The sequence below is a fragment of the Labrus mixtus genome, chromosome 2, assembly GCF_963584025.1.
Source record: "Labrus mixtus chromosome 2, fLabMix1.1, whole genome shotgun sequence".
Taxonomy (NCBI): domain Eukaryota; kingdom Metazoa; phylum Chordata; class Actinopteri; order Labriformes; family Labridae; genus Labrus; species Labrus mixtus.
In genome coordinates this window covers 7,334,455-7,354,676 of record NC_083613.1, presented here as the reverse complement: position 1 = coordinate 7,354,676, position 20,222 = coordinate 7,334,455, and the positions used below count along the sequence as shown (strand labels likewise).

The following is a 20,222-nucleotide window of genomic DNA, read 5'->3' as shown; positions in this document are numbered from 1 at the left end:
ACACACACACACACACACACACACACACACACACACACACACACACACACACACACACACACACACACACACACACACCTTCCTTCTGTAATAAGCTATATTTGGCTGGCTGCCCGTCCATTTTAGGATTCATTTTAAAATTCTTTTATTTTCTTTTAAAGCCTTAAATGGACTTGCCCCTCCTTACCTTTCTGAATTGCTGCACCCCTACATGCCTAGCTGATCTCTCAGGTCAGCTGACCAGCTGCTCCTGACAGTCCCTAAAGCTAGGCTTAAACTCAGAGGGGACCGAGCTTTTGCTATTGCTGCTCCAAGGCTTTGGAATGGGCTGCCGCTGCACATTAGGCAGGCCTCTTCTCTATCTCGTTTTAAAACTCTTCTTAAAACCTACTTCTTTTCTTTGGCTTTTACCCCCACGTAGAGTGTTGATTTTATGTGTTTTATGTGACTGTATTTGTTTTATGTGTACACATGCATATTTTTATATATTTTTATTTATTTGTTATCTCTATTTTACTCTCTTGTGCAGCACTTTGGAAACCTTGTGTTTGTTTAAACTTGTGCTATATAAATAAAGTGGATTGGATTGGATTGGATATTTTTCATGGCTGTTTTCCTCTTCACTCTCTCACCCTCTGTGCTCAGAGGAAAAGTGAGAGTGTCTGTTTCAAACATCATACACAAACACAGGTGAAGAAAAAGCTCACCCCTTTCATTAATGCCATAAATCAGTCATGGAAAAAAAAGTTAATTAGATAGCTCTGCTGTGATTGCTTTGCTTTCTCTCGGTCCTGCAGTGTTTTTGTGTACGTGTATCCAGGCGTCTCCAGGCAGTAGTAGACACCTTCCCTATCCTTCACTACAAACACACAAAGACTTCAGAGCTGTGTGTGTGTGTGTGTGTGTGTGTGTGTGTGTGTGTGTGTGTGTGTGTGTGTGTGTGTGTGTGTGCGCGTGTGCGTGTGTGTGTGTATGTGCATGTGCGTGTGACACAATTAGCCGGTTAGTAACCAACTGTGTCCAAGTCTCGGTTATTAAACAAAAAAAGAAGCTCTGTTTGTGTGTGTTTCTGTGTGTGCGCATCAAATTAAAGCTCGGATGGGCTCACTGCTCCTGTGGGAGTCTGTGAGTGATTTGTGTTGTGTCTGCTGTCCGAGGGGAGACTATTTGCGGTGTTTTCTAGGTGAGAAAAATGGGTCAATTTTTGATCCAAAGAGAAGCAGCCACACAGCCAGAAGCTGCAGCAAATGTCTCTGTTGCTCTTCTGTTTGTGTGGTTTATTGCTTAAAACTGAACAAATATCAGCGATTGTAAATATCCATTGACAAGTATTAGCTAAAATACAGCCAAAATGTATTATTCTACAGTGTTGGGGTATGAAAGGAAGGTACACAGTTGAGTTGTAAAGTGGTATCCAGTTCTATTTCATCAGTGGCTCAAAGGAACATATTTTTTAACATTAGACATTATTCAACAAATATTACATTTTTGAGCTGCACAAAGACATCTTTGTGTTTAAGTTTGTCACACACATGAAATGGAAAACATTTTTATACAACTTTGGACGCCCTACATTTCATTTTTTAAATTGTATGCTGTAGTTTGCACAGAAAGAGTTAAAAAATGTAAAAAAAAATAAGGATACACCGTGTCTGGAGAGTAACTAGTGAGTAACAAGGGCTGTGCATGAACGATACATACACTTCAGCAGACCAGAGGTTGGCCACTGAAATATGGATCGACTTGAGCTGAAGGCAAATAATCAGAAATCCTTCTCAACACCCGTCGTATGATTTTATGTGTCAGCTATCAACAGCTCCTGACCTGGATTCAGGACTTGTGACACCCATACACAGTATAACACAGTTTGTCCAACAAGCTGTTTTTGCACATGAAGAAACACTTCATGTGGAAGTAGGGTTAGAAGGACATGATTCAAATGTCAGCTGTAAAGTACAAGACAGAACGTTACAGAGCTTTGGTAGACAGTACTCACAGTCGAGACAGGGCTTCATTCTTCTGAAACAGCAGCTCTGGAATCTGGCTGAGACGGTTTTTGTTGAGGCGCCTGGATGGACAAAATTAAAAATGAAAATGTCATTAAAGTGGAAATGTAAGCCTCATTCTCTCATGCAAAGTGTACATATGTGTGTGATTGTCTCTCACAGTCTCTCCAGCTCCTTCAGCTCATCAAACGTTCCTCTCTCAATGATACTGATCTGGTTTTCCATCAGATGACTGCAATAAAAAGGAAAGAAATACTGTCAATGTGCATGTGTTTGCAGTAAATATTACAGCACTCTCAGAAGCTACAGCGAACTTTAAACTGACTCTGCTCAATATTTATCAGTATTCATCATACATTCTTTTTATTAAAAGAGCTGAACAACCACTAGCTAGTTATTTTAAGGTGCTCAGCTTGTTCCCAGGTTAGCATTCATCTATGTACTAACAGAAGAATTATCCACATCCTCTCCAAAACAAATGTAACCAGGCCGTTCAAACAGTAATAACACTAAATTAAAAATCAGGGTTTCTCCATCAGCTTATTTTTTGTGATCATTTAAGATCCAGACATCTACTATAAAATAAGACATTAGTTGGAAAGTATTCTGATTTAGGCTGATATGACAGAAATGTATATACAGGGTGAAATCAAAACATACAGAATAAGAAAGAAAGAGTAAATCTGATTCAACTAAAAAATTCTGAGGTACAACCCTGACTATTTTTTTTTACTTTAAAACACACGTTAGGCATAACTGCAATTAAAACTGTGTCACTATTTACTCAGAGACTTATTTGTAAATGGTGTGCAAGCAATGCAAATGGAAATGCAGTAAATAGGCAGGGGCAACAAAATGTCCTCATAGCTTTATTTTCCTCAAACTAAAAGCCTGTTTAATAAAAAAAAATATCATTGATGCCTTAACTGTTAATCTGGAATATATCAGCACATACTAGCAATAAACAGCGATGTCATAAGTATATGAATCTATCGGCAAGCAGGTGGCATCAATTTGTCATCGGGTGTATTGGGAGAAAAAAACAGAACGTTTAATTATTTAATGGAGACATTAGAAGTAAATTGGAGAAGTGAGAAGTGAGTGTCTGCACAAACCAAAACAAAAGACTGCATGTAATGTCTTTCATCGTGTCGTTAATCAAATTGGAAAAACAAAGCCTCAGCACGCATTATTTCCCACAGTTACTGCTTCAGTCGGTACGTTTGATTAATACACTCTGCAGACTTCCGCATCATAAACCATCGGTGTAACACTCAATCCCCTCCTGACAGAAACGAGCCCTGGGCTCCCAGCAGGCTGCTAATCTGTTTTGAGTGTGCCTCTGGAGATGTCATTAGTCTCCTGGCATGTCATCCCATTCACACCTCATGTCCATCAGTGACACTCACACAGTCTAAGACCTCAGGTTAACACAGGAAACCTCCATCAGATCAGCCTCTCCCACAGGGCACTATGTTTTGGGGTTAAAAGGTCACGGATAAACCTCCTTCCTGTCGTAAATGTGAGTGACACAGACACCCAACAAGCACCTCTGGGTGGCTCATGTGTCGCTGCTAAGCTAAAGCATCCTTCTGTTCCCTTGGGTTTTTTTGATGGAACCACAGGAAAGATCCCCACATTCCTACCAGACTGAAACTAACAAAGAAATGTGGGAAAGAATCTCTGCATACATAACGAGCTGTTGTTCAGAAAACAAAGAGCCTTGCAGCTGTACGATGAGTTCAGGACTCTTTACAACCACAAGTGCATCTGTTTGAACTCAAGAAAACAGAAAGGAAAACTAGTAACTCACAAATCTATTGGACCAATTTACAGCTGTCCTAGAAGACATGTTTCTAAAATTAAATTAGCAAAATTGTACAAACTAAAGGCATATGTAACTAACCCAGTCTACTGGCCGTCATGGGAAAAGTTGAGCTTTTTCAAATACAAGGATTCATGCACAAGGATGCATATTTTACTTTTAAGTTGAGCTACATTAACAGCTAGATTAGGGCATTTTATTGGACTACTGTACTTGTCCCAGTTTACAAGCATGATTTATGGGCAGGTAGGTAGGTAGTGATATGCCCCCTTCAGCTAGTTAGTATTGGACCTTCCAGTTGACAGATTACGTCACATATTCCAAACAATCCACAAACAGGTTAGCAAGTGGAAAACTGGTTGTATGTCTAACTGAGAAAACATGGACGACTATTCTGTACATTTCGTACTTTCGTTCTGTGGACCGTGCACAGATAACCTTTTTGTGTCCTGTGTGAAACCAACAATCAAAACAAAAGTATTATTTTAGCTTCATGTTAAATCTTTTTTTGGAAACCCAAAGAAGTAAATGTGGTGCCTAAACCTACCCAAAGTAAAGATACCTATAACAAAACCATAAATAAATGTTGCATATTGTTAGAGCTCTCCCTACTGACTGTCTGTAGTATAGATCATAAAGCCCGCCTCCTCCATGTTAACAGATGGGACATGGTTCAAACGTCAGAATACATGTTAAAGACATTTTTTTCAAACAATGGGTCTGTCATTATCATTTGTTTTTATGTTGATATACGCTTGAATGATTATTTTCAGAGAAGTTCAGTTTTAATAAGAACTTTGATGATAATTAGTGATATAATGCTATGATTGACAGCAATCATAGTCAGAGTAGATGATGACTGGTGAGAGGAAACAAAACAAACACAAATACATGTTTTCATGTAGACTGTACCAACTTGAGGGATTTTTGACATTTTGTCTGTATTTCTAATGTGTGTTTTAGTTAGCACCAGTGGTATGATGTCAATATCAATACTACTCCACTGACAGTGGACATTCAGGCTCTATATTTTACACTATCAGCATTTCAAAAACCACAATTAGTACCATGAAATATACTTGTTTTTTAATTACATTGCCATGTCATTTGTGCTGATCAACACACAAGAAAAAAGGGAGTTTGTGCCTATGCTATGCAAACCGCCTTGAGACCAGAATGTGCCGAAAAATTAAACGGGCTATGACTTACAGGACTCTGAGGTGTTTGAGACCAGAGAAGTCAGTCTTGCTGATCACTGTCAGATTGTTTCCATTCAGATCACTGTAAAACAGAAGAAGACAACAGCAGATTAAAAAACAGGAAACTAAATTGAGGACAGTGGGGAACATGAATACATTCAAACATTGAGTACCTGAGAGATGTGCAAGACAACATGGACTAGAACAATATTTAAATACATACTTGTGTGCATATTAAAAAAAACACATGAATATTCTCAGGTTGCTCACATTAACACAAAACTTTGAAAGAATACAGACACAAAATAAACATGGGAATATCGTGACATTTTAGAAAAATTCTATTTGAAAAGCTATCACCCCAAAAAGTACAGAAGAAACACAAATGCAACAATAAAGGATGCTGCTAACCAACTTGCAAGCATCCTGCATGCGTTTTACTGTCAGAGGATGTCGATGAATCTATTAAATTACGTAAGTTTTTTAACCTCACAGAAGGAACAATCTTTATAATCATAAAATACAAAACTTCAATACTCAGTAGAACTTCTGCAGTGTAGCATTTTGTCTTTTTTCGCTTTTGCTTCTTCAAGGAAAATTCCCATTTACTGTACAGAGTTAAACTTCTTAAACACAAAATATATTGGTGGGATAATTATTCCACAGTGTTGATCCTTAATGAAGAATTCTAACACAAATCCACTTTCAAGATGAAGCTGGCACTTCAGGTCCATAGTCTACAGCCCAAAAGCCTTGATTAGTGTTTGACGTGCAGAAGATGAAACTCCACTGACATCTGCTAAAATTTTAACCATCCAATAACCAATTTTTTTTTTATTATTATTTAATTTGATTTCTGTACAAAAAGTTGGATAATGCCAAGACAAGGACCTCTATGTATTTCGCCTGTAAAAAAAAATCCCTCTACAATACACGACATTGTTCTTGTTCTCTGAAGTTATTTTCCCTGATTTCCCACTGTGAAAGTCTTTTCAGTGGGAGTTCACTTTGAGGACGACCTGTCTTTTTCTAACTTTGAAGTCACTATCGTCAGTTTGAAGTTACAAGAAAAACCAAAGAAATTATTTGGACATTTGGTGAGACGTACAGTATGACATTCCTGCTGAGATGAAACAGTTGCTGTTTGACGGGAGCCTCATGTTTGTCCTCAAGACATTTTTCATATTCTTTTTAAATGCTCTCTTTAAGGGTCCACTATATTGTAATTTCTAGCAGTTTTTGCAGGTATCTTGTACACACACTTCAGGTATTAGCTTTTGTTAGTGTGTGTTATTTGATATTGTACCAGAGCAGGCAACTATCTGGCACAGTCAGGTTTAACCCTATGACCTCATTGTCTACCTTGATGGACATCTGCGAATAAAGAGAGGGGATGATGTCACTCTTCCCACGAGGCTTTGTGCAACGAGACTGAAACTGAACCCTGTGTGCGTACCTGTGTGTGTGTGTGTGTGTGTGTGTGTGTGTGTGTGTGTGTGTGTGTGTGTGTGTGTGTGTGTGTGTGTGTGTGTGTGTGTGTCAAGTGTCATGTTCCTGGACTACTGTAAAGGGTGGAGCAGAGAGTGACCTTGTCCTATCCTGAGCAAAAGAGGGAAAGAAAGACTGAAAGATAGTCACAGAGAGGGAAAAATAGTGGATGTTGAGGTTTGGGTGTGTGAACCGGATCTACACTTTATCCATGGAAACGCAAAGAAAACACCACTGCAAAGAAGAACAAGAGGCAAAATGCATGTCAACAATAGAAAATGAGAGCAGCAAAGCTGAATCAGAAACAGCTTTTCAACAGTTATTTTTCCAAACTGTCTCGACCAAGTTATTAGTAAACACTAATTGATGGTCTGCAAGCTGCATTTGCTATTCTCTGTAACTTTCATAAACTTGCAATGTAATTTTTTGCTATCTTAAAAAAGGCTTTAAACAAATCGTACATACTAAAAATGTAACACCCCACTCTTTTGACTTACTTAATGTTGAAAAAGGCATTGTTCAGTTTTTAAGTTGTCAGTCACTAGTTAGCCATGGCCTGAAACGAGTCCTGCTTTATCGTCTGTTCTATTCTAAATAGGATCAAATTTTATAAAATCAACATCATGCTGTATTGAAGAAGATTTTAAACTAGAGATTGAGACTATTAAACTAATTAGGATAATAAATCAAAGAAGAATGGGCTTATTTTCTACACTATGGGCAACCTTAAACAGACAATGGAGTAGCCCACTAAGCGGCACACGACAGAATGTTACTTCTTCCATTCAGTCCACTAAATGAGTAGTAATTCCCATTAGAGGTGCACTGATTGACCAGCTGGTGACTGGAATGGACCAATTTGCAGCCTGTTCAGCCGTGATCGATGAGCCGCAGTCATCACAAATACATTTCATTCTGTGTGTGTAAAAGCAGATTGTTACACTTGAATTAAGACTACAACTTTTGAAAAAAAAATGCTCGACAGTGAGACAATTGTTGGAAGTAAACAAGACTTTTGGAGGCTTTACAGTTTGAAGATGGAGAGGGAGGTATAGTTCTGAGGGATGGGGGGGAGCAGAAGCAAGGGATTGGCTTGGACAGAGGGAGGGATGGAGGACGGATGGAGACGGGTCATGGCGGGGGGTCCAGAATCACTCCCTGGATGTGTGTGAAATCACCCTGACAGTTAGACTGCGCGGGCTAAACAAGCATTACGATGGAAAATAATGTAATGCCAGCGACAACCAAATTGTCCGACACTATAAAAGCAGGTTCAGATGCTTAAAAAACACACCAAGTCTGAATATACAAGCTGCTAATTGCTAACCACTCGATAGATTTATCTTTGTTGTGTGAGGAGGAGGACAGAGACACCAGGGAACACACAAACAGCCCTGATGAGGCGTGCTTAATTGAGTTTTGTGCCGCATGGCGGGGTCAGGGGTCAGCAGAGCGACAGACTCCCCTCGAGTGGCGACTCTGGCAAACAATAGCTCATTAAAGCAGAACGCGTCTCACACACACATACACACACAATTGCAGCCTGAGTGGGCAGTGAGGCAGTTGATCCGCTCTGCTCAGCTCTCCACTGTTAGATCTGACGTTCAGGCAGAGCGGGAGCGGGCGATGGACGATGATGAGATACGGTGGTGTGGCTTTGAGAGGAAGGATGTAGAAAAAAATAAATGTACAGTGAGAAGACGAAGTATTGATCCTGTAGCAGAGCAGCATCAAACCTCAGTACTTTCTAAGCATGAACAAAAACATGTCCCACTATCAGAATTCACTTTCAAACTCCAGAACACTCACACACGTTTGTCCCAAACACAACTCAGGATATTTTTCATTTGAATACAGTTTGACTGTTAAAAATCAAGATTACATTTTCCAATGAAGTGCCACACCAAACTCTTAGATCAATTTTATCGCCACCACTGGTTGTTTAAACAATATTATTTATAAAACAAAACATTTCAGTCATCCTACTCACACATCTAGGTCTTAAGTAATCAGATAAACACGCTGAGCTCAAGTTAGCAGCAGCTTGGCTCGCAGCCCCTGAATGCCTGAAACGCAGATTTTCAGACCTTTCTCCAGGCTGAAGTTAAACATCCAGACTTCCACATTTATGGAACAAATCATTCAATCAATTGGTTGATCAAATCTAAACACTATCCACACTTGTATTTAACACTACCATCAAAGCAGTAAAAAAAAACATGCATGGCCTTAAGATACTAAATGGCAACACAAGATCCACAGCTGCCTTTAAAGGGGCTTTAAATACATTATTACATGAATACATTGAAGGACACAAATGTCATCCAAGTGGTTTAATTTAATCTGCAAATCAATGGTGCGTATGTGCTCAATTCAGGGACCAGTGAGTATGCATGAACTATAAACAAAGACCTCATACAACCACAATGAGCAATATTGAGCAAGAAACAGAGTAACAATAAAGTCTCAGAATCAATAACAAAGAAAGCACACACATTTCTACTTCATCAGCTGTTTAGGACACAGCAATACCCGTTCAATAAATGAAGCTTTCATCTGATTATTTATTTGATCTGAGCTAAGTTGGAAAAAGGCAATTCAATTTCAGTGAAATAGTTTATTTGATTTGTTGGAGTCCAGGCTGCCTGGTTCCAGTGAAAGAACCTCAACAACGTCACAGCTTTGTGTAACAAACAAAGAGTTTGGACACTGCTCAAATGATGGAATTTCTGTTTGACCTCAGATTGTTTTACCATTCATGGTCATTGTAGCATAGTTGAGGGCGGTAAACTGGTATCAATACCAGTACTCGTATTACATTCTGCCATGACATGGATTTTTACAAACTGTCATTACCAGTTTAAAATATATTCATCAAGATGAATGTCTTAAGGCCTAATGACGCCTAATAGCGCACTGTTGTGAAACTGCACGATGGAAAGGGCTAATGAAGATGATTATTGTCACAACAATCATGTAAACGTGCTCTCTCTCCCCTCTCTGACATTAAGTGACTGTGCTTGCTTGCAGCATCTCTCTTTCTGTCTGTGTCGAACTAACCTGGCCATGGGAATGGGACATATTTTCATCCCCATTACAACAGGTCTACCTGCTGAAGGTATGTTTTATCTGATGAGTCGCTTGTCTTAAGTCAAAGATGCTAAAAGAAGCTGGCTCTGGCTGTGACACGTGACAAGCGGCTGTAAAGTGTAGCTCCTCTGAAGCGAAAATGTAAATTTCATGTTAAACACATTTTTTGATGTCCGGCAATTCTTTTGAAACCTTTCTAGTTTGAAAGAGCCATATCAGGAAATGTGTTGTTCCGGGTCAACACAACTCTGCAGGAGAGAAACACAACGTGAAGCCACACAGATTAAGATAGAAGCTACAACATACTGAGAACTGAAAGACATGGTGACTTAGAAAAACATCTTTCTCTCTTGTCGTGCTCAAGAATGAGTTGAGTATCACATTGCAGGTTTTTTCTGAGAGGGAAAAGAGGAGACCATATGCATAATCATGCATTTAAATGCCCCCAATCTATTTGAATACTGTAATACCATTACCGCAAAAAGCACACAAAAAAGTGATATGAAGCCAAGGTTACATTGTCCACCTCTATCATGAGCTCTAACCACTAAATACCAGATGTCAATTACTATGTAGTGCACTGAAACAAAACACCTAACACCAAGCTCAGCGATCATTTAAACGAAAAGCAACAGCCACAGCAATTTTACACCTTTACTAAATCTGTGCCACCAACTGTAGATACATCGTACTTGCTGCAACAATTTTTTTTTTTTTTTTTTTTAGATTGACATTTAAAATCACGCAAAGGCAATTTATCAAATGGGAAACATTTAGTCTCTTAACAATCAGATTAGTGTGTTTTTGGTGTAGAAGAGTCTATGGTATGCTGTGAACCAGTCTTACAAAGCAGGTGAAACGTATTTGAATTCATCCTTGAGCAATCACTTACTGCTGCCTCAAGAAGAAAAACATGCCAACAATGTGACAAACCACAGCAAATGTCAAGGCCAACACACACATCTGTAGCTTGTATTGCTTTGCCATGGGTGGTGAAATGTAACAGGTGACGAGCTCATTGTGAAGTCTGAGTGAGTTTGTGTGCTCAAACTAAGTCCTTTGCAAAACATCACATTATAAATCTGTTTGGTTTATTTTCATTCCAGAACAAACCACTATGATACATGATCCTAATCACATTGCCTCTGTCGATCTTTAGTGAAAGCCAGCATTAACATGACTTTTTTTTTTTTTTACCAAGTCAAACAAACCAAATGAAGGAAAGACATCTACAAAGTCCATGGTAACTGCTCCAAACAAACACCAAGGAAACTCTCTCTTAAATACCTGAGTGGCAGCAAATATTCTGCTGCCCTGAACAGTCATTTTGCAAACAGAGAAAGAAAAGATACTGAGTCCATGGAGCTTTTAACATTAAGTAAATCTTGCTAAAAATCCCTGCGGTCACCTTCCTTCTTCTTAGTGACTTTATGACAAATATTTCATTGTTGTCCTTCCTCTGGTTCTCCTCCTTCTTTTGTCTTTCTCCTCATCTCCTCTTCCCCTGAAAGCCTTTCATATATCTACCTCTTCTTCACCCTCTCCTCCTTTCTCCTGCTCACTCTGCTCTTCTGATCGTTTTCTCAGAAGCAGCTTGATGGATGTGACTAATATTAACAACTACACACACACACACACACAGAGAGACACATCGGAGTGTAATGAGACTTCACTAACATCATCTTTCCCGCTGAGGGGGCTGCAGAGTAAATGGTGAGATGATTATTAGAGATGGCTGGAGGAAGAGACCTGCTGATCATTGATAATGAGACTCAGGGACAAAGTGAGTCAGTCTGTGGGTTGGTGAGAGAGAGAGAGAGAGAGAGCGAGAGAGAGAGAGGCATTAATGTAATAGAAGACTATAGTTCTGGTTTCTTGGCCCACTGATCGTTTTGCTCCATGTTACTGAGGTTTTGATTTACTGCAACCATGTCAAAACAAGGATTTGAATGATATATTGTTTTGCTGCTATAATCACTGAACTACTACATTAGCATGTCTTCGCTGTTTATAGTTTAAACAGAAGACTCATGTATGACAAATTGGTAGACAAGGGAAAAGTGGAAAATTGAAATACATGATTTCCATTCATATTACAGTATGTTTGTAATTGAAGTAGTTTTGAGTGATTATTTTGAGCAGGATTTAGTTTCATGCAGGAGAACAGGCCTCATGGGAAGTAAAGAGGCAGTACAAACTGGCCGAAATACAATCTCAGAACCCATTAGATCTCAGGAAGCATGTAGTATATTACTTAACCTCATGTGAATTTATCAAGAAGTATATGCAGATATCTCCTTATGAGGTTAATCTGGACATTTTAACTCTAAACATGTGAAGTTTCTGAACCTTACACATTGACCAGCACACAGTAGAGGACATCTAGGCTTGGACGTTTACATGCGCTGTTAAGTCGAGCTACTGTTATAACTGGATTAGACCATTTAATTGGCCAATGGCCTTGTCCCTGTTCACATTATTTTCACTGTTTTTCTTATGTGCTCTTGTTGGTATTATTCCTATTACAGTAATTACACCATTATTACCACTGTTTATTGTATTTTACGCCTTTTTAAAGCACTTTGTGGCTAATGTCTGTGAAAAGTGTTATATAAATAAAATGTACTGACTTACTTACATGCAGCAATGGAGAATCGGTTTATTTATATGTCCGATTACACTATGGTAGGTGGTGATACAGGTAGATGGTATTTACTTCCTTCAGTATGCTCAGCTCCTTCAACTGACACAACTGTGTCTCCTCGTCTGTGATACCTTTCTCTTATTTTCTCTCTCGAATTCCAATTCATGGAAGAGTAAATCGACTGACAAACAACTTTTTATAGGTGTGTTACTCAAAGTATGAGAAATTCAACTTTCAGTGTAACATGTTATTGTGTTTTCAAAAGTTCATTTTTCAGTCTTACACACTAAATTGATTTTTTCTTTTTGTTGAGTTTCCAAGCGTCTATATGGCAGCTCTGTTTCCTTCTCTTTGCGTGCTGTGTCTGTGCTAAAGCTAATCCTCCTCACACTCAATTAGATGCCTCACTGGCAGCTACACATACTGGCAGACACACTTGCGTGCACAGCAAGATGAATATTTTTCTCAATGAATCATGCCCAATTTATATAATGATACATCCAGAAACAGAAATAAACAGACACACAGTCTGATTTTTTATATTATTAGATGTACGACAGATTGCTCTGGGTAGTCTCGCTGGTTTCATTTGTTTATGTTTGTGTTGTGGGTATCCAGGAAGTCTGCACTAATGCCACACTACACACACCCACACACACCTACACACCTACACACACATACACAAGAATATGTGCTCTGCCCTCACTAGGTTTTGCCCTCTATTTTTAAATCAGGCCTTAACTTTCTAACATTCCCTCCTTAACGTGCACACGTTGACAGAGTTCACTGGGTTCTTTTAGGTTCAGACAAACAGAGAGACAGCTGAGAAAAGTTCACACACATGAACTGAGGATTTACTCTTTGAATTCCTTTTGACAATCACTACTGAACAATCGATGTACACTGTTTTAGATAAAAGTGTTCCGTAGAATCAGTCTGAAGTATTTTTTTTAAAGCTTTCAGTCTTGTCAATGTCGTTACTAAATGACAAACTTGATTCTTTGTTATGTTGTAAATTGGGGTCTGGGGAGAACCTGCTTAACCTTTTCACACTGAAACTGTAACTTAAAATTCTGAAAATGTATTTATTATCCTCAACAGGAAAATGTCCTGCATAAAAGTTAGGCAATCAAGTAATGTTCTAAAACTTTGAACACTCGGGCAGGTCAACGCAGTAAGTGTTTTGCTTCTCATATACGCCCTTAACTTTCTCAATGACTTTAAGTGTATTCTGGGCTGTTCTCATAACAGAAGGATTCATGTGATAGGAACGCCTTGTCATAAGAAGTCTGAGATACATCCGTGTATCAACACAAATCCAGTTTATAATGTGTTTTAATCATTTCCAGTGTGCAAGTATTAACAGAAGTACTGTAGTTAATGAATTATTGTTTTTCTAGTGTTTCTTGATCGTGGTAGTTAGTTGGTCAAGAAACAGAGAACTGGAGAGTAAAGCTGACAAATCTGTCTGATTTCACAGCAAAATAGTATGACCAAGAGGAAATATCTGAATTGTATGCATATTTACAACAATATCTTCTTAAATGTTCATTTCCTTCGTTTATTGAAGTGTTGAAACCTGGCCATACATTTAGCTTCACACGTCCGTCTCAGATATTCTGTGTCTCATTTTCACACACTTTTCTCTGCTCAGATAACCAAAGCTCGTCAGGGCCCAGAGGGGCATCCATTTTTTCAATGTTACCATGACGATCCAACAGCGGAGTGGGGGGTTTGGTTTGACTGGTGGAGTCACCTTGATAAATGACCCTCTTATTATCGCCCGTCTCCCAGGGAATACCGTACACAAAGTCTGTCTCTCTAACACACACACTGACTCTCCCCCAGTGGCTAACTGTCCAGCTGACACACACACACACACACACACACACACACACACACACACACACACACACTCAGATCACTTTACATGCTAATTGGGAGACAAGCCCTTTAACAAATAGCTGTTTAATGAGTTCTCCCTCCACTACAGGAGTCTGAGTCTGCAGGGCGAATGGCTGCTGCAGCTCTCAGAGGAGGAAACTGTCCAGAGGTCAAAAGGTTAAAAGGAATACTAGCTGGTTATAATGGCGATGTTTACATGTGCACAGTTAACCCTCACTGGTCACAAAAAGACACATGGGATTTTTTTCAGAAAACTTTCCTGAAATGAATGTCACCATCCCAACACAGTGGAATTATTAGGGATTTCAATGTAGGCAGTAATTGAAAAACTGTCCCTCTTACACATTTTAAAATAGGTTTACATTAAAAGGGCTTGAAATAGTATTTTTGAGAACTGCCAGGGATTGTTAAGAGGACTAGAGGCATGTGACAATATATTGATACAGCAATATATCATCATCCTGACATAGGGGATACAATCATCAAATCGCTGGTTCCAAGTATCAATATATTTTTGTTTTTATTTACCCTGCCAGTTTGACTCAAAGTATCACTACTTCAAGACTCCTCGCGGTGGCGCTTATGACATGAACGCGTAACGTTAACGTAAGTTGACCTGCCAAAGAAAAAGTTGACAGCGGGATAAAAGAAGAGGACAGCTGGGTAATATCTGATAGTGGTCAAAATAAGTGAAGAGATGAAGCATGATAAGAGGAGAAACTGACATCAAATCACAGTAAATAAATACAGAATCCCTGTATTGTGATGTTATCATTATCCTGGGCCACGCTTATCCTACAGTGAATCACCTTTCTGTAACGCAGCCCTCCTGGAAAGATTAATAGAACAAGCTGATGTTGAAGATTTCTTTCAGCTCTGTGTTTTGGTTATACTTTAATAGCTAGATAACTCATCTTATTAGTGAGAGGGCATGTTAACTTTGTCATGTCGGTCTAAAGATGGTGAAAAAAACCTTTGTAGCAACGCCAGTGATCTGAGAATTCTTTAAAAAAAAAAAACAGCCTGACATTAAGATGAAAATAATCAGTCTAGACCAATAATAGAATAGTGAAGTGCACATCACATTCAAGTGGGCAACTATTGGCACTATTTTCATCTCAATGTGTGAGAAGTTGTAGCATTGTTCTAAGAAGAAACCCATAAAAATCAAGACTAGAACATGATCAGACTCAAAGAACAATAACCAGAGGTAATATACACAGTTTCTCATAACAATACAGTCTTCTATAAAAAGCAGCTTAGCTTGTTTCTAAAAATAAGCTACCATGTTTATGATGTTTCTGAGTCTGAACATACACATGAAAATAAAATGTTTTGTCTGCTAGGTATGTACAGTTTTCATATTAGGAAGTACAGCATAAATGCAGAGCTGAGATGAAGACACTATGGACTCATTATTTTACTTTTGAAAAAGACTAACTCAAGAAGCATTTTTATTTGCAGATTTGTTTATTATGGAAAACGGGACTGGGATATTGGACTTATTTTCTCTGTTTTATAGAAAACTGCTGAAGTAACACATTCTCACAATAGGCAAAAATCACCAACTAATCTTGTGATCCATTGTTCAAAATTGTGAATGTCCGGCTGTAACAAATTGTGCTGCATGTCCTCCAAGTGGATTTGTCTTTCTGTTTATTTGATCATGGTGCCTTTTATATCTGCCATGACTTTATGACAAATCATCAGACACCAATCCTTTTCTGTCATTGTAATGACCTTTAAACTGTGACAGATGGCTGGACCAAACATTACATTCTGCATGCTAATGTTTTGATCCAGCACAGTGCGATCTGGAAGTATGAGGAGGAGGATATTGTGGTTAATGTATTTTATGTTTCACAACATAAACATGCGACTGCCTCATCGTATCCATAGACTTTGCAGATGACACGATAAATGCTTGAGTATTTTTTTTTTTTCAGTTCCCCTCTCTGTCGATTATTATTACTCTGCAGAGGAACAGTTACCATCTCAGCAATATAAGAGAAAAATGACCGAGTGGGTCTGCAGGCTCAGAGTTTTTTCCGGGCCATTTCTCATTGACCTGGGGGCCCGAGCCCTATAGTCCCCGATCATAAAGCTATCAAGCTCAGAGGGTGAAAAAGCATCCTCCACGCTACAGTAAACCAGAGAGCAGGCAGGATAATGTATCTCTGCTGGCACCCCTGACAATCATCAATTATTCAAACACAGGCACTCTAGAACCTGAAATAAACACACACAATATACAAACCAATACATGTTCACCCTGTACTGAGAGCCACATACAGTATAAACACAACTTACTCAGCACATAACAGTGAGGCACAACATGTAAAGTGTTGCCTTATTTATATACGACACAGTCCACCCTGAAAACTTCAATACGTATTCATCTTCAGATTTATGGAATCAGAGTTTCTGTATTCTGATACTGTCAATATATACAAACTTTACATAGCACGAAGCACTTAATGGAGCCACAGACATGGTGTCTTCAGGTAGTTTGTTGATAAGATAGAATATTGACTCCATAGTTTACTGTCTGCAGTACATTTAGCAAAGCATCACTCCTAAGCAGATATTAAACTGGATGAGAACTGGTTGACAACGTGAAAAGTTAAGTGTTCTTTAGAAAATGGATTTGATTAAGAAAGTACTCTTCTGAATACCTTTTTAGAGTTTTATCTGTGCAAAATGTATGCAAAATTATATATAAAAGTTATATTTTCAGCGGAAATGTTGCCATATAGGCAACATAACAACAATCGGCTATCGGAAAATGAGCATGGTGTCGTTGCAAAAATGACCTAAAGTTGGGCTCTAGTAGGAATTTGAAGCAGTGGTGGTCCATCAAACTTGACAATTTGCATCGAACATTCAGCAATAAAAGGAGGAGAAATTATCTACAGCAAGCAGGACAGGTATTCTAGGTTTATATGATTATCAAACACCAGATCAAGAAGCCATGCAGCAACAATGTATTAGACTATCTGAGAGGTATGACTATCGACTGTTTCACTTTTTTGTCTTGAAAGTGTATCTATTTCTATTGGAAATAGAAGCCAGCACATGTGCTAATGTGATCTGTCTGAAAGTCAGACATAAGATGAAGGATTCCCGGAAATTTTATCTAAAAAAAAGTTGACCATTATGGAGCTCAGATGGCCTAGCGGATATAGGTCTTGCCCCATGTACGGAGGCTACACTCTTCCAAGCAGATTTGAGGCCGACCTACAGCTCCTTTCCCGCATGTCATTCCACACTCTCTCTCTCTCCCTCATTTCCTACTCTATACACTTTCCTATCCAAATAAAGGCTTAGAGCCCAATAGAAAGGAATAAAAGAGGTGACCATAAGGGCTGCCATGACGAAGTGAGAGAAACTTTTATTTACAGCAGCTCACTGCAGCATGAAATAATCTGTATGCCTGACAGACACAGTATGACATTTTCAGCTGTTTGAATAGTTAGACATGTTCTACTGTTTAAATGCTGCAACACTGTAAAACAAGCCATCTTAACTCAGCAGTGATTGACTGCTCATGTCTTTAGTCATTTGACAGTCTCTAGAGTGTAAGTGTAGATACAAATATGAATTATAAGAATCTGTCAACATGTGTCATGACGTTTATCAGCAGTTTTTTTAAAAGATTAAAATGAACAACATAGCCTCAAACTATGAGATGATGTTGTCATTTTTCATTCGACTTATGTACTTATTAAGTAAAAGCTGAAACGACATACAGGGAAGAAGTAAAAAGAGTAGAAATAGAAAGGGAAGAGAGGATGATTAGGAGTTTAAACAGTTCATGAAACAGGTAAAGTAATGAGGAAAATATGCAGGAGAGAGCAGTAACGCTGCAGACCAGCTTAATGGGAGTTAAGTTGACAATTTAAGTGTGTGTGATATGATGTTAAACAGACGACTGTAAGGAAGAGGTGGAAGGAGCATTACAGAGGGAACACTGCAACAAATCTGGATTTACACAAAAGTGTGCGCACACACAAATACTACAGTGTGAAATAACAGCACAGAGGGTGAGTCACGAATCAAACTGATCACTGGAGAGCAGTTTGGCTTATATCCCATGCTTTCGCTCAAGTTTGACACACATCCGTTTTATATGCACAAACAGACACATGCATGTTTGATATACTTGTGAGGACCTATGATCTAGTTTTGAGCAGAGATTTTAAAACAGCTCTGCGCTCCTTTAAGTGTGGAGCAGCAACATGCCGTCACACTGAAGGATTCCCCTCATCTACGCATCTCTTATTCTACGGTCCTCACAAGTATAGGAGCATCTGAATACACATGTGGTAGATTCATGATTACTCACAGCCTCTCAGTCCCTCTGGGGATGTTTTTGGGTACGGAGTGGATCCCCAGGCCGTGACAGTCCACCGTGTTCCCCAGGCAGCTGCAGGGGGAGGGGCACGCCTCCACACGGCATGGACCTGCCACCAGCACCAGCACGACCCAGATCAGCAGCATCCGCAGCCCGGAGCGAGGAGACCAACCTGGGGATGTGACCATCCCGGAGCCTCCTGACCCGGCTCCATCCCTGCTTCTCCCAGCAGGCATCCTTCTTTCCTGCTGCACTGCAGAAACCAGCTGACAGATCCTATCACCTTTTTCTTCTTTTGGGGAAGACTGACCAGCACTTAAACCTCTTGGAAAAGTGGACAAAATGCTTCAAGTGCAATAGTTAGAATTCTTTAAAGGCTGAGACAGACAGTGGCAAAGCCAGGTGAAGTTCCCTACAAAATGATCGGCTGCCACTTGATCCCGGAGTGGCCTTTGAGAGAAAAAGAGAAGGAAAAAGACAAGTATATCCTCTTCTTCTTCTTCTTGTCCCCAGCTTTAGAGCTCACTCCAATTGGCTTCTCTTATTCTACTCTCCTGTGTGTGTGTGTCTCCCTCTCTCTCTCTCTCTCTCTCTCTCTCTCTCGCCATCAGCCGTACAGTGTGTTTGCCTCTCCCCTCCACTTTTCATTGAGTCATTGTGCACTGAACAGTGAGCCACTAGAAAAAAAAAAAGAAAGGGGGGGGACTCCCTCACTCCCTCTATCTCACACACACACAGAGCAATCATCCATCAAAAGCCTTTACAAATAACAGCACAGAGACTCCTCCCACACGCCCACACCCCCTCCCCTCACACACATACATGTACACACACACACAAACGCAGTAGCGGCAGCACCCGGAGTGAACTCACATCAATTCAGTGACAGCAGAAGCGGGAGCCGGCACCTCAAGTGACGGCAGCCTTTTTCTCCCTCTCTTCCCCCTCTCCCTATTTCTGTCTATCTCTCTTGCTCCCACATGCGCTCTCCTCTCCTCCCTGGGGGGGGGGGGGAGAAAAGAACCAAGGCTGCATGGACATGATGAGTAAAAAAAAAAAAAAGAGGAAGAAAAAGGGGGAGAGAGAGGAAGGGAGGGAGGAAGGAGATGAAATCGTGATCACCCTGAAGCTTCTAGGGGAAGTGCTGGTGAAAAATGTGAGGCCAGGAAAAGGAGGGAGGATTTGTGAAGAAAAGTGGAATAAAAGAAGCATTGAGGGAGTTCTACTGTGTGTGAAAAATGATAATATTATTTTGCCACGGATCAGTGCCAAGGCAGCGCACCGAGGCTGCAGGAACTTGGTTTGGTTAAGGGGGTGGGGGGTGTGGGGGGGGTTCTTGTGCGACTGGCACAACTGGAATGCCATAAGCTGCCAGAGAGCTTACTCAGAAGTCTATTATGAATCACTGGCAAAGCTCTGACATTCAAACGGAGCCCGGCTGAGATTTTTAATCTCCAAAGAAATGCCGGTTTAGGCTTTTTGCGATTGCCATATTACCATGGATGAGAGGCAAAGAGTGTGAATCATCAGGGATGTGGTGGAGGCAAAAGCAACCCAGAATCTTCCACCAAAGCTATCTGTGGGGAAAAAATTTGAAAGCTCTAAGGCTGCAAGAAAAACTTTTTCGTTTGCTAAGAAATCTATTTTTTTAAAACTGGCCTTTGAAGATCATGCTGAATATCTCCTTGACAATTTTGAAGCCTCGAAGAAG

General features: G+C 39.7%; 1 protein-coding gene across 1 annotated transcript in view; it reads right to left on the bottom strand.

The window, feature by feature from the left end:
- slit1b (slit homolog 1b (Drosophila)) overlaps positions 1-19,377 on the bottom strand; it is a 71,838-nt gene extending 52,461 nt beyond the window's left edge. The window contains exons 1-4 of the mRNA XM_061049262.1: positions 18,503-19,377; positions 5,041-5,112; positions 2,167-2,238; positions 1,997-2,068 (exon numbers count right to left, since the gene is read on the bottom strand). Of these exons, the coding sequence (XP_060905245.1) occupies positions 1,997-2,068; positions 2,167-2,238; positions 5,041-5,112; positions 18,503-18,747 (461 nt within the window). The 5' untranslated portion in view covers positions 18,748-19,377. The remainder of the gene's footprint in view (positions 1-1,996; positions 2,069-2,166; positions 2,239-5,040; positions 5,113-18,502) is intronic.
- Between the last annotated feature and the right edge of the window lie 845 nt (positions 19,378-20,222).